At 36.3% G+C, this 15,929-nt stretch overlaps 1 protein-coding gene across 1 annotated transcript in view; it reads right to left on the bottom strand.

Moving 5' to 3' along the window:
• Nucleotides 1-15,929, bottom strand: part of ARMC3 (armadillo repeat containing 3) — a 94,287-nt gene that overhangs the window by 3,493 nt on the left and 74,865 nt on the right. Inside the window, exons 16-17 of the mRNA XM_056114666.1 lie at nt 4,879-5,076; nt 128-290 (exon numbers count right to left, since the gene is read on the bottom strand). Of these exons, the coding sequence (XP_055970641.1) occupies nt 128-290; nt 4,879-5,076 (361 nt within the window). The remainder of the gene's footprint in view (nt 1-127; nt 291-4,878; nt 5,077-15,929) is intronic.

Genomic DNA, 15,929 nt, shown 5'->3' with positions numbered 1-15,929 from the left:
TACATATATATGCAAACCTTAAATATATTAAATATACATTTAATCCAGTTAAATGCTAGCCACTGATTCACTCCATTATGATACAGGTAAACCATCTTTTTCTAGTGGCAAAATTCAGCTTACGTACCTTAAAAAGCAAAGCTCGGTGGTAAAAGAATCCTTTCTTGACCAGTCCAATTGGTACTACATTGGATTTAAGTTGATATTTTAATTCACTTATATGCAGTTCCCAGCTGAAATCTTGTAGTTTCTCTTTTGGAATTTTACCACCCATTTTTTCTGCCACATACCTGTGTCAATTACATTGAGATCAAATCAAGTTTCACATTTCAGTTTGGAAGCTTTAAGTGTTATTAAGTTGCATTTGTTCTTATTTTTTTTTTACTACTTGCTTTAATTTTTAAAATATAGGGGCTGGAGAGATAGCACAGCAGGTAGGGCATTTGCCTTGCACGCAGCTGACCCAGGTTCAATTCCCAGCATCCCATATGGTACCCTGAGCACCGCCAGGAGTTAATTCCTGAGTACATGAGCCAGGAGTAACCCCTGTGCAATGCCGGGTGTAACCCAAAAAGCAAAAAAAATAGTAAGTATATATATAATTATAATATAATATATAATATAATATATATTATGACATAATATATAATATAATATATTATATTATAATATATTATTTGACAGAATATAATATATAATATATATTATATTATATTATTATATATTATAATATATTATTTGACATAATATATATATTATGTCAAAAACAGTAACAACAAGTCTCACAATGGAGATGTTACTGGTGCGCGCTCGAGCAAATCGGCGAATAATGGGAGGATAGTGCTACTTACTATATTTCAGTTAACATGCTTACTGCATTTAGACTACCAGATATAAAGTGAAATTATAACAGTTCTATTTCGGACAAAAATAAATGAATTTTAATTTTCCCAATATTTCCAACAACATGTCAATATGACACTTAAGTTTACACCATTGCAGTTTCAAAATTTTATGTTTCTATTGAAAAGTATTTTTTAACAGTTTTAATCCAAGATATTGTACTCTTATATGGTCCTTCTTTTAAGGAGTTTAAATTCAAGAGAAAAGATAACCATACAGAAAATTTTCCATTATTCTTACAAATAGTTACAAGTTAAAGTCTTTTATTTAAATTTTATTATTCTTATATTTCATGTAGATAAATTGCACTTGGGTAATGCTGAAGTTCAAAAAGAGAGCAAAAGGGGGAAAGGCAATATAAGAATCAGGTTGGGTGGGTTGTATGATTGAGAATTGCTCCCATTTTTTTCTGCTTTCTCAGGAAGATAGCAAACACACTTGCATGGATCCTTTGTCAACTAAGGCCATAGCACTCTTGAAGATACACAGTGCACATTGCCGGAAAGGAATTTTTTTGTGTTGTATACGGAACCAAGCAAAGAGCAAGGTTTAATAGATGAGATTCATTAAAAAGTAAAATTAAAAAAAAGATGAGATTTCCATCTTTTGAGGTTGGAAGATGAACCAACCTATGGTTCCACCCAGCTGGGTGTACTGTAATAAAAGCTCAAGAACCAAAGGCATGGGCTACTTCTCTAGCTTGATGTGAGCTTAAGTTAAAAAAAAAAGTAAGTAAAAGTAAAGGCCCTCCCGTTGATCATCGATTTGCTCGAGCGGGCCCAGTAACATCTCCATTGGAGACTTTGTTGTTACTGTGTCTGGCATATCGAATACTCTCGGTAGCTTGCCGGGAGGAATCGAACTCGGGTCGGTCATGTTGGCTGCGTGCAAGGCAAGCGCCCTACCTGCTGTGCTATCGCTCCAGCTCCAAAAAAAATTAATGGTAATCATAAAAAGTATTTCTTATAAGAACAAAGCATGAGGAAATTTGACAGATGATGCAATGAGGCTGAATCAGCATTCTGACTGACTCATCATTTCTCAAGGACATCAAGGAAAACTTCAGTAGCCAGAAATGTTTTCTTTCAGTTCTGGTTGACAAGATTTCAATGATCTGGCGGCTGTGTTTCTTGCATTTGTCACCTCCAGGTTTGATGACTGCAACTCCTTTCTATTGGAGTAGGTCCAAGCTCCCACGGAGACTGCAGCTGTTCCACCATCCAGTAGCTCACTTACTGCTTAATGTCAATCACGAAGGCAAGAATCACAATCCATTTCTAGTGATTACTAATCCCTTAAACTATCAAGTCCCCAACTTCTCTTAGTGGAATCGGATTAAATGCTCTAATTAAGACAACTTCACTGGCTTAGAGAGTGCTGAGTCTGTCCAAATAACCATCTCTTAGAATGGTTAGCAGCTCCAACTTTTGAGCAAAGCAAACCACGAAATGTCAGACCTAGAACATTGAAACAGGGGAGGGTGATTTGTTTTATTAATTAGAAATAACTTGTGAGTTTACAATGAACTCACAACAGAAACCTTAAAATTGTAAGGACCCCATCTGCAGCAGGAGTCATTTAAATTCCAAACTTTTGATTCATTTTCAACATCTTCAGGATCACTCTGAAGGTTCTAATGTTTTAGTTGAGAAACAGATCAGGCATATTTTTAATATATATTTTAGAAGTGTCAATTTTATTTCAGTACCTAGTTTCATTTTAAAATCAAAGTTGTTGGGCAAAGTTTCATAATTTAAAATTTATTATAAGATTGATAACAACATTAATAAATGATTATTACATACTGACATCAATAGAATTAGGCCAGACATATCTAAAAATGTTTAATTGTAAAAATTTACACAATTGCTTAACTGAAGTAAATATCTTTTATCTCTTTATTTCCAATGATAAGTCATTTCATTTAGCTTTATATTCAACTATTGCTCCACAAATTTTTTTCAAAATTTGAAGCCTGGCTTTACTCACTAATTAATTAATGACTAAACTGAAATTCCTTAAGTATTCCTTAATATAAATATATCTTTAAATATGTTTTATCCCTTTAACTTGTTTGATTAAAAAAATGTAAAGGACATTACTAACACATGAGTTACAAGGAAAGGGACAAAGGTCAAGTGATAGCTGTATTATTCAGTTAGCAAATGATCTGATAATCTAGTAAGATACTTTTACTTCTTCAAATAGCAAAAATGAGATAAAACTAGTTCTAAGGTACTAACAGGCTTAGTATATATATATTTTTTTTTCCTGAAAACTTAATTTTTACGTGTTGTGGTCAAACCTGGAAGGCAAGTGTTCTATCACTAAGTTACATTTCAAGCCCCTTCGTAAAAACTTTAAACCATAGTATTATTCTACTCAACAAGTCACATCTAAGAAAAGGCAGTATTTATAGGTACAAGAATTATTATATCAGCAGATGGTATCCACATGGTCAAGGTATATTACTCCACTCAACAAGTTATATCTAAGAAAGTGGCAGTGTTTGTAACTACAAAAATTATTATACACAGTAGATGGTATTCTACATGACCAAGATAAGAGAATCTTTTATAGAACTAGATTTAAATATTTTCTCATATCTGATAATTACTAGCATCTCAAAGGCTAAAATCAGAAAAATATGGAAAATAGAAGTACTCATTTATTAATATTATTTGCTTTGAGGAAAACAGAAATTATTCTACTCCAAGAAACCAGCCAAACGAGGGAACTATAACTGACATATTGTATTTTTTAAAACTGTAGTATGCTTTCACATATGAGATCAGTTGTGACTTTTCACATTCTTAATTTCTTTTGTTCAAGACCCCACACAAAGCCATTATTTAAAAGTTGTTCACAATCAAAAGTCATTTTTGTCCACTGATGTTTTCATGCTAGTACATAACCTACAAAATGGCAGATGACTAAACCAGTTATGAAGAAAATGTAGCATAACTAAATGTATATTTACAATGACTCTCAACAGACCTCTACAGGAAGTCTACCAGTTGCTATAGCATGAGGTCAATATGAACATGATTTCTTCCATATGTTCATACTTCACTTGCTAAATAACAGCATCATAAAATCCAGATAAGAAATCTTAGTGGATCTTTCCCAAACTGCATAATTTTCCAAATGATTTTCTTCTGGCTGTAGAGTCTGATAATTTTTCCAGCTGTTTTTTAGACACGTAACTTTTGCTATCTATCTATCTATCTATCTATCTATCTATCTATCTATCTATCTGTGTGATGTGTATATATACACACACAGATATATATATACATATATCTGTGTTTGTGTGTGCGTTTGCGTGTGTGTATTTTTGTTTCTTCTTTTCCAGGAGAGAGCTGCACTTGCTAGAAACAATGGCATAATGGTCAAAATAACCATTGAAAGAAAGTCATATGGGTCATTGGCAGTCCATTCTCTGATACTCAGTCCAAGCCTTAATATGAAGCATCTTAATGATAACCGTATGCATGAGTTAATCTCTATGTCCTGGGATTATTACAGAGCCAATCACAACTTCAGATTACCTTGATTGACTGTCTTCTTTACCTCACACTTCTGAGGACTTAAAAAGATTTGTCAGCCCGAAACAGGAAGCAGAGGCCAAAAGGTGAGATTTGACGCTGTAGCACATAGAACCTGCCCAGTTTAGATCTGACCTGAGGAAGTCAAAGGGTCAGTTTATGGCTGACCACACAGCTTCTGTGTGGGTTGGCATTGCTCTTCAATATACAAGTCCAAGCTACTAGTCCTGATTCCTGGCACAAAAAATGACTGAAAATAGAAACTGGGGGTGGTTTTGAATTCATTGCCTTTCTGCTCAGTCAGAGATACTATGTTAAAAAGTTCTTTTATTATGGATTGCTTGTCTAAAATTAATGCACCCCTTCCCACCCAACCAAGAAAGTTTCTGTATGTGTAGAAATAGCTGTATGCGTATAGACAACTTACTTTGCAAGAGTCACAATCTGGTCCTTAATATTGATGATGGGGAGTATGGATTTTGTGACTTCATACACGTAAATGCAGAAGTCAGGGTCAGGGGGCAAATGCCATTCTCTCTCTGATGTTCCTTCATTTGACTTTGGTGTTGCCGGAACCTCTTCCTCCTCCTTCACTTTTTCCTCTTCTTTTTTCCCCCTGCCCTTCCTTCCAGAGTAAAACAACCATCATAAAAATCACAATTAAAAAAGCATCATCTACTCTTGAGTTCATCAGAACAGCAGAACAAAAAATCAGCATTTTGTGCCTCAACAACCATACCACCTAAAGTTTTCAGTCTTTAGTCTCACAGTGTTTGAGTTTGAAGATTTCTAAACTGTGTGGGAGAGCAGGGGTTTTTTTGTTTTGTTTTGTTTTTTGTCTTCAGATCACATTTGGATGTACTTCAGACTTACTCCTGGATCTGAACTCAGAGATCACTTCTGGTGGGCTCGGGGGAAACCATATAGGGTGCTGGAGAGCAAACCCAAGTTGGTTGTGTGCAAGGCAAATACCTTACCCATTGTACTATCACTCAAGCAAAACACCAGTAAAGCAGTTCTATAGCTAAAAGTACTTAACTGCTCATAGTTTTTTTTTTCTTTAAAAAGCATGTAATAAAAACAGGGCCATACGATGCTTAGCAATATGGCTGGCATAGAGTAGGTATGTAATAAAATATTTTTTGAGTTGGAAAAAAACAAAGGTTGTCCCCACTCCACCCCACCCCACTCCAGGGCATATGTCAGTCTTATGTAATCTCTGGTTTCAGTCGAGATCACTGCATTTATTTATTTATTTATTTTCTTTAAGTTTGTATTAGTGAAACACCATGAGGTACAGTTGTGGTCTTACAAACTTTCATGCTTGGGTTTCAGTTATACAATGATCATCTACCCATCCCTCCACCAGTGCCCATTGTCCACCACCAATGATTCCAGTAACCCTCCCACCCACCCCCACCCCATCCCCCCCGCCCACTTCACCCTGCCTCTGTGGCAGGACATTCCCTTTTGCTCTCTCTATCCTTTAGGGTGTTGTGGTTTGAAATAGAAGTATTGAGTGGCCATCATGTTCGAGACCATTGCATTTAGATCTATTTTTCTTTCTTTCTTTCTTTCTTTCTTTCTTTCTTTCTTTCTTTCCTTTCTTTCTTTCCTTTCTTTCTTCATTCCTTCCTTCCTTTCTTTTTATTTTTGAAGAAAAATTACCAAAGAGGTTGTGGTATAAATACAGAATGGAATCTTACACAGCTATAAGAAAAGATGGAATCTTGTCTTTTGCTACTATGTAAAACTAGAAGGGAATCATATTAAACAAAATAAGTCAAAGGAAGAAATACAAATGCCCGATGGCTTCTCTCATGTATGGTATCTAAAGAAACAAAAAAAGGCAATATGTAAAATCAAAAAATAATGTAATATAATTCAATTGTCTAATATAATGCCCTTGGATTTTGATTAAGGGATTGAGGTTATTAGGGATGGATGGAAAAGAAAGAGGTAGATTAGAAGTGACATAAGGACCATGGAAGAGGGTCTTTGACACTGGTTTACAAAACCACAGTTTTTTGGTGTGGGAATTTCTATCTGTTTGAAAAAAGGGAGATTGGGTGCACAAGTGGTTTTGTTAGTGATTTTGTAGCTTTATATTGGCACCTTTGTAACCATATTTGCTCAGGTGCAATTGAAAACATTTTTTGTTTTATTAAAGCACCATGATTTACAAAGTTATTCATAGTTGGGTTTTAGACATACAATGTTTCAGCACTGATTCAGCAGCCTTTGTTAACCTCCCGTTACCAGGGTTCCTTTGCCTATCATCCCACCCTCAACTTGTCTGCTTACCAGGCACTTATTTAAGTTTCGTTGTTAAATTTCCGGTCTCATGATTTCAGTGTTGTTAACTCTGTGGTTTGGGTATTTAGCTGTATCTTTACATTAAAAAATATTTACCCCACATTGGGGCAGAGTGATAGTACAGTGGTCAGGGTGTTTGTCCTGCATGTAACCAACTGGAGTTAAATCCCCTGCACCACATATGGTTCCCTGAGCCTAACAGGAGTGACCTCTGAGAGCAGAGCCAGGAGTAAGCCTTTCCCGTTTTCAGATGTGGTACAAAGCCAACAACCACCAAAAGGAAGATCTACTCAAAGCATGGCAAAAATATAGATTATTTTTACCCTTTAAGGACATCTGAAGTTTATATATTCAAGTAAACTTAGTTCTATACTTAAGGGAAATGTTATGTGCTTAGTAAATGATAAAAAACAATATTGCTTAAATAGGAGGTAGCACTGTAGCACTGTCCTACCTCTGTTCATCGATTTGCTCGAGTGGGTAACGTCTCCATTGTGAGATTTGTTGTTACTGTGTTTGGCATGTTGAATACATCACAGGTAGCTTGCCAGGCTTTGCCATGTGGGCAAGATACTCTCGGTAGCTTTCCAGGTTCTCCAAGAGGGACGGAGGAATCGAACCCGGGTCAGCCAGGTCGGCCTCGTGCAAGGCAAACGCCCTATCTGCTGTGCTATCACTCCAGCCCAAATAGGAGGTATTATTATTAAAAATTTCAGAATTAGGATAGTTGCTAATTAGCAGAGATTGCTTTAGATGCAAGTCATTTCTTCAAGTATTCAATGGAAAAGATATCCCTCCAGATTACAGTTTATAATCCTGTAGAATACTTACCAGCTCTTTTAGGTAAACCAGCTATCTTTTTCTAATTTCTGTGCTTAAATTGGATATGACTTCCTTGCTCCTCAAATGTTCTTTTTAATTAAAAATTTTTATTAGTGAAACACCATGAGGTATATTTATAGACTTACAAATTTTTCTGCTTGGGTTTCAGTTATACAGTGATCGAATACCCATCCCTCCACTAGTGCCCATTCTCCACCACCAATGATACCAGTATCCCTTCCACCCCCCATCCCTCCATCCCTCCCTGCCTCTGGCAGGGCATTCCCTTTTGTTCTCTCTCTCCTTTTGGGTGTTGTGGTTTGCAAAAGAGACATTGACTGGCAATCATGTTCGTCTATAGTCTACTGTCGGCATGCATCTCCCATCCTGGGAGGATCCTCCCAACACCCTTTATTTGGTGCTCCCTTCTCTATCTGAGCTGCCTCTCAAATGTTCTTTGAACCAGTATTAGTATTTCACTGAATCCTTCCTGAATTAATGAATTGAATAAAACGACAACCTGGATTCACGTTCCAGGTTAACACCAAGCAAACATATATGTCTTGCCTATCAAAAAAAGTCCTAAAAAGGGCTGGAGCAATAGTACAGCTGGTAGGGCATTTGCCTTGCATGCAGCCAACCAGGGTTCATTCCCCAGAATTCTATATGGTCCCCAAGCACTAACAGGATGAATTCTTGAGTGCAGAGCCAGGAGTAACCCTTGAGCATTGCTGGGGTATGACCCAAAAATTAAAAAAAAAAAAAGAAAGAAAGTCCTAAACCCTGAACAAGGTGTATGCAAAAGGGATTTGAAGATTCTGGAAAGTAAATAGTAGCCAGAAGTTCTGTAAAGGCTGATTTGAATTGCTACTCAACTGAAGATGAGTTTACGTGCTATTTTCTTCCCCTATATGCAATGCTGAACTAAAACCTAGTTCAAAACCTACAAGTGGGCTTTAGCACAGAGAACTAACAAAGAAACCCCTTGTGAGATGTGAAAGAGGGACTATGGAGGAAGCTTTGTTTTGCTCTGAATTGTGTTTCTCCATTCTGTAGTGATACAGCCTCTGAGGAATCCTGTGAGAGCTCTGTTGACACTGGATTCCCAAAGGAGCCTAAGACTGTTGTATACTCTACAAAAAACTAGTCCTCTAGCTTTTGCCTGTACACTAGGGTATGGGTCCAGGCAAGAGCAGGGAAGGACATGATGAATAAAGTTGTGTGGCCTGGGAGTCGAAAGCTCAAGGAACCAGAAAAGATAAGGGCAGCATGAAGAAAGGGGAATCCCAGGAAAGCAATCCTGCAAACTTGTTTATGAGTTCCTACACTTTCTCCTGGCCACACATTCGTAGCTCTGACTGCAAATACTTTGTCCAAGATTTTGAGAACTTGAGACAGACAATCATCCAAGTTTCAAATTGGACAGATTTTGACACATGTCCACAAATGATCCACAAAAGCACTGCAAAGTTATTGAAAACTGGACAGTGAAAATTTCAAATTCCAACCCAAGAACACACGTTGGAATTTGAAAACTGACACCAACTGGGTCAAAAAACAGAAACATTCTTAGAATATCTATAAGGTCTGTAAATAAGGCCTTTAGGATTTATGATTTAGTATTGCAATCTATTTAGCATATGAAGGAAATCACTTGCTAAGGAAATCTCAGTTCCTGGGGAAGAAGACACTCAATTCACACTGAAGCCAAGATAAGTCATATAAAGTGCTATAAGGTCAAGTACTCCAGAAATGAATAGAAAGTTAGGAAGCTTTAGCTATAGAAGATAAGAAACTAAATTTCAAACTGATAAATACAATAGCTAAAAATGATTTAAAGCCCTCATAATTCCTCATATTACTAGCATAATGGAGATAATGGAGAAAAGGACCAAGAAAAATTGTCCAAATCCATGTAACACAGAGAACAAAACATTGAAACGGCCACTAGCGAATACTCAAGCATTCACAGTTGCAAGAAAGATCTAATATTCATGTCATCAAAAACCCAGAAGAGATACAGGATGAAGAAAAATACTGAATTAGTTAGATTTCAACTGGCTTTTTCAATTGGTTAAAGGCATAGAGTAAAGAGGTTCCCAGATTTATTTGACCTAATACTTCCTTTTCAAAAACAAAACTACATAGTGCCCCCAATATCCCTTTTTAAAACAGATAGCAACCCCCACCCCAAATTGCACCCTAGTTATTACTGCCTCTCTGGGTATTTCCAGTGTCCTTCCCACACAAGCAATATCACTCACTTTGGGCAACGTTGGTCTAAACAGTGAAGAGTTTTACAAAGTAAAGTCAATCAAAGAAATACATTCCCAATCATAGCAAAAAGAAAAGATTGAACATTAAAGACAACACCTGGTTGTTTATGAAGGATATCCCAAGGAATAAAACAAGAGCAAAAATCCTCAATGTAAAAAGAGTGTTCATCAAGGTTTCAATTATAAGCAAGCTCAAGACAGAAATCAGTTATGTTTCTACAAATAACAATGTCACTGTCACTATTCTCCCATCGTTCATCCATTTGCTCGAGTGGGCCCAGTAACGTCTCCATTGTGATACTTGTTACTGTGTTTGGTTTATCGAACATGTCACTCTCAGTAGCTTGCTGGGCTCTCCGAGAGGGGCGGAGGAATCAAACTTGGGTTGGCCATGTTGGCTGCATGCAAGGCAAATGCCCTACTTGCTGTGCTATTGCTCCAGCCCAATGAACATGTAAAAAAAAAATAAAGAAAATAATTTGGAAACAGAGTACTTATAATTGCTCCAAAGAAAATGAAATCCTTAAAACTTTGCAAAACATGTATAAGATTTCTGAATTTCTGAGTACTGAATATTAAAAAATGCTGTTTAAAGCAATCAAGGAAGACCTAAATAAATGATGAGATACTGTTTCCAATATTTAAAGATGCTACATATTAAAGATGCCAATTCTTGCCCAAATCATATGTTTATTTAATGCAATTCCTGTCAAAACCTGAGCAAAGGTTTTTGTAGACATGTATTATGTGGGGAGAGTATGATCCCTGAATTATCTAAATAAATTTTAACAAAGAATCAAATAAGAGGTATCATGTTTCTTGGTATAAAGACTCACTATATAACAGTTATGGCAATCTAGAGTGATTGGTATGTTAGAGTGGGAGATATTCAAATTAATGAAAGAGAACCTAGAAATAGATTCACAAAACTGAGCTTACCTGAGTTTTACACAAATGTGCAGAAGCAATTCAACCAAATGATGTTGGATCAGTTAGACATCAAGGATACTTGAGATGTAACTCCTCATTACCCTAACTATAATCATATATACACAAATGTATATGTGTGGTAACACTGTATGGAACTAAATTCAATGCACAAAAACTGAGGAAACATAAATAAAATTGTATTCGCTTTGTGGTCATGATATTGTATTATAGTTTTCAACACACAACCATTAAGGAAAACTAGATTATGGGCACATGGATTCTCTATATTTTTAGAATAACTATTGAATCTATATAATGATCTCAGATAATTTTTAATTAAAAATCCACTTACCTCATTAATATAATTTAATATTGGACTCGATTTTGTTTATTAATGTGTCTGTTTATCCATCCATAAATGCTGCACTATATTTAGTCTAAATATAGCATTTACATATAGTAAATGCTGTACTATATTTAGTCCTACAGTTCCTCACCAGCTGGGGGTTCTTTTCCCTTCCCTTCTACTTTCCAATAAATCTTTCTATTTTTTTAAAATACTGTACCATATTCACTATTGTAATATTATAAATAAGTCATAAAATCAGATTGAGTAGTTCTTTTTTTTTTCTACCTCTTCCTCTTCCTTCCTTTTTTCCCCACCTCCTCCTCTTCTGGTTTTGAGGCCATACCCAGCAGTCCTCAGAACTTACTTCTGGCCTGAGTTCAGGGATCACTCCTGGTAAGCTTTGGGGACTGTATGGGGTGCTGGGAATCAAACATTAGTCAGTTGTGTGCAAGGCTAGTACCCTATCCACTGTACTATCTCTCTGGCTCCAAAGTTTAGTAATTCTTTCAACTGTATTCTTTTAAAGAATCTCTTGTCTACCATCGCTTATTTATCTTTCCATAAGAGCATCCTATATCAACAGAAATTTTCACTGGAATTTTGATGGAATTTTATCAAATCTATAGATCAATTGAGTAAAAACTGTTTTTTATGTTAACTTTTATAATTTCTGAACATAAGTGAACATCTCGAGTTATTTGGTGATTCTTTGATTTCCTACCTCAGTGGTTTAAAAAAATTTTTTTAATTGAATCACCATGAGATACAGTTACAAGGCTGCTCATGATTCTCTCTCTCTCTCTCTCTCTCTCTTCTCTCCTCAGTGGTTTTTAGGTGAGCCAAGAACCCAGAATTATGGGTCCATCTCCTAAATCATGGATTTACAAGAATGCAGAATATTGTTCCATATTCTGTCTCACTTGCAGCAATCTAGTAGTAAGAACTATCTTCATTTTTTGAGGGAGTCAGGGCTCAGGAGCTACTCCCAGTAGTGTTTTGGGGATCAGGTAGTACTGCGGGTTGAATTCAGGCCCCGTGCATGCAGATCATGTGCTCTAGCCCTTTGATTCATTTCCTGCTCTGAGAATGATCTCTCAATATTACTTGAAGCATAATATGGAAGGGAAAATGACTGAAGTCCATTTGAAACTTTTCTGTATTTTGAGAGGAAAAAAAAATAGAAAAACAATTCTATCAGTAGCTACTGGAGAATTGCACAAAACTATATTCACCACAAATATTAAATGCTTTATATTTTGTAACTCAAAATACTACATTTACTACAGTTAAATAGACTCAAATCATATATTTAAATGGATTTATAGTGATAAAAATATTTAAGCAATGATGCCTATTTCCTATTTCTTCTCGTAAAGAAATTGAACAGCTTCCCATAAATAGTAAAACTTGGGTGAACTAGGAACCAATATTGGGAAGGTGAAGTAAAATAGTGGGAAGCACAGGTTTGCTAAAATTAGAGATAGCTTCATAAGGTTGGAGAACTGTGATTATACAGACCCATCTACAAAATAAAGCAGCTGTATTTTCCATTGAAAGTGTTGTCTGAAGTAAGGAGAGTCATTTTGCCTCTGGAAGAAGCTATCCAGTGCACTGGGATAAATACATCAGGCTGATTAAAAAGAGATAATTGACTGAAACTCCTCAATGTAGTCTCCTGCTGCTATAAATAGAAGTGTTTTATTTGGACTTCTTTCCCATGAAGGCTGCCAAGTTGTGTTAATAAGGACTTTCATTTTTAAATAGGGAAACAAGAGCTCGGAAGTGGTAAAATTAACTCCTGCAAAATTAATCCTCAGGAAGAACCTCAGTACGTGATTAAAGAGCAGAACTATTTTTCTTTCTTGAGGGACTTTAACAAAACCAGCTCAGAAAACAGATGTATGGTGGGAACCCAAATCAATATAGGTATTTTCTATGCCTCTAGGTGGGCTGAGTAGGTGAGCAGATAGAGGAATTTGTATGGCTTCAAATTGTGTACTGATATTTTCAAAGAGTAATATTATCTTGCTCCTTTTCTGATACCATCAACTACTTAAATAGTTAGAAGTTATAGGGTAAACCTGATGGGAGAAACAAAAATCATAAACCCAGCCCCCTTGCTATTTCTATTTGGAGTTGGGTTTTGTGAAAAGTAATCACAATACCAAGAAATATTTGATAAATTCCACATAAGTGATAAAGAAAGAAAAAATGGAGAGAATTCTGTATTGGAAAAAATCTACTCACATTGTATATTCTCTTCTATCTGATTTGTTCTAACAGGATCAGGAGGGATTATTGTACAAATTGGGATAGGACTTATTTTGAGCTTAGAAGGACACAGTGTGTAAATACATATGTGTGTGTGTGTGTATGTATTTGGTGTATTTGGTTTGTTTTCTATCTCCCTACTAAGAAATTCTTTGAAGACAGAGGGTTATTTTGTTTACTTCTTTATCTTCAACACCAAAACAATTCCTGGTCTCTAGTAGGCGCCCACTACTTTTTGAAAGGTGAATAAATTCAAGAAGGTGGGAGGGTATCTTCAGGTACCCCACAAGATCTAGAACAACCTAATACTCAATGACAGACAAGTGGGTAATGAAATTGTTGTCGACATACACAACAGAATCCTACTGTTCAGGTATACGAAATAATAAAATCTTGCCCTTTGAAGCTACATGTATGAAACTGGATGGGTTATAAAACAGAAGGAGAAAGACAAATGCCAGATGATCACATGTATACGTGGGATACAAAGAAGCAAGCATAGGAACAGAAAAGAAACCAATGGAAACAAATACGTGGACTTAGACCACAGAATTGAGGTTACTAGAAATGAAGTGGGAATTGAAAGGGAGAGAGGTTCCAAGCACTGGTATAAAGGGCTGGTGGGTGTGGTGTAGTAACATTTTCTCTAAAGAAGCTTGAAATTGTGCCCCTAAAATATATACAGTTGTGAGCCTGGGGGTATGGCTTGGTGGTAGAATGTGTAATGCTTCACACGTGTGAGACTATGAATTTGATTTCTAGCACCTCTCCACATCACTGAATGCAATACTAGTGGCACTGCCATTGTGATCCCTAACACCATAAAAGGGTATTACCCCTAGGCACCACAACAACCACAATAACAAAGAGAAAAATAAAACAAGAACCCAAAGCAAAACCACACACCATCATGCAAACTAATGCTTTCTCAATTTTTTTTAAATGACTAAGAGACAACACCTATTTATGAAAGACTTTCATTTAGCCAAGATATGGTAAAAGAAAAAAAGCAACAACCCAGAAAGACAAATAACAATAAAAGGACTTGAGGGTTTGTTTTGAAAACAAAAATGCTTTAGGAAATCACTGTATAGAGATCAAGATTATTTGAGCAGCAGAACTCAAACATATGCTTTAAATATATCTAAAATACCCAGAAACAGGCAAATTGAGGAATATGAAAAAGGAGACAGAAAACAATAGGTGTTTAAGTGTATATAATGAACTCAATGTAATCAACCTAATATTTATCAAAACTGAATGAAAAGTCAGTACATAGAGAACATATACAGATAACTGGGGACAGAGCAAGAGCACAGCAAGTAGGGTACTTGCACGTGACCAAGTGTGCAAAGTTTGATCCAGAACCCCATATGGTCCATCAAGCCCTCCAAAAGTGATTCCCAAGTGCGAAGACAGGAATGACCCTTGAGAATTACTGGGTGTATCCCCAAGAGAAAATAAAACAAAAGAACATATACAGATAGAACATATAACACACTTCACAAATTGGGATAGAAAATGTTTCTGCTAAAGAGAAAGGTGACTCTAGAAAAATGTTGAGGGCACATTAGATGTACTGGTTGCAGTGAAACCTACAGAAGCAGCAGAAAGGGAATTGCACAAATTAAAAATAATATATCCAACACTTCTCCTAGAGGTAATTTGTCTTGAACCCAAATCTCCAATCATAAGATTAATATGGTTGTTGGTCACTGGATGAGAACCTCTCACTTTAGGAACCTTAATTTACATGGTACATGTTAATAATACTTAGGGAAAAGAGGGTCCCATTCTTCACTTTCCTTGTTCACAGATACCACGTCACACATAACTGACCCACTTGTTTCCCACATCTTCTCTCCATTCCCCTTTAAAAAAACGGCAAATTGGTGGTCTAAATGGAATCTCTGTGTCTTTTTGCTAACATTAAACCTTTCTTTCTCTCTCTCTTTCTTTCTTTCTTTCTTTCTTTCTTTCTTTCTTTCTTTCTTTCTTTCTTTCTTTCTCAGTTTTGGCTGGCAGTGCTCAGGTCTTACTGAGTGTTATTTTGGTCTCCACCACATCACCAGTTTCTTTAATTTTTTTTCAGACCTCAAAATTTCATGATTGTTTCAGTCAAACAATGATCAAGTACCCATCCCTCCACCAGTGCCCATTCTCCACCATCAATGTTTCCAGTATTCCATCCCTTCCCATCCCCTGCCCCTGTGGCAGGCACATTCCTTCTTACTCTCTCTGTCATTTGGGGTGTTATGGTTTGTAATACAGGTATCAAGCAGTCATTATGTTTGGTCCATAGTCTACTTCCAGCACTCATCTATCTCTAGCAATCCTTCCAACCATTATTTACTTAGTGCTCCTTTCTCCATCCCAGCTATCTTTTCCCCCAGGGCATGAGATTGCGATGGGGTAATCCTCCTGACTCTAATTTCTACTGTCCTTAGGTGTTAGTCTCCTATAATGTTACTTTATATTCCACTAATAAGTGCAGTCATTCTGTCTGTTCCTCTC

Source organism: Sorex fumeus, unplaced genomic scaffold, assembly GCF_029834395.1.
Source record: "Sorex fumeus unplaced genomic scaffold, SorFum_2.1 ptg000026l, whole genome shotgun sequence".
Taxonomy (NCBI): domain Eukaryota; kingdom Metazoa; phylum Chordata; class Mammalia; order Eulipotyphla; family Soricidae; genus Sorex; species Sorex fumeus.
This window is presented reverse-complemented; position numbering and strand designations above follow the sequence as displayed.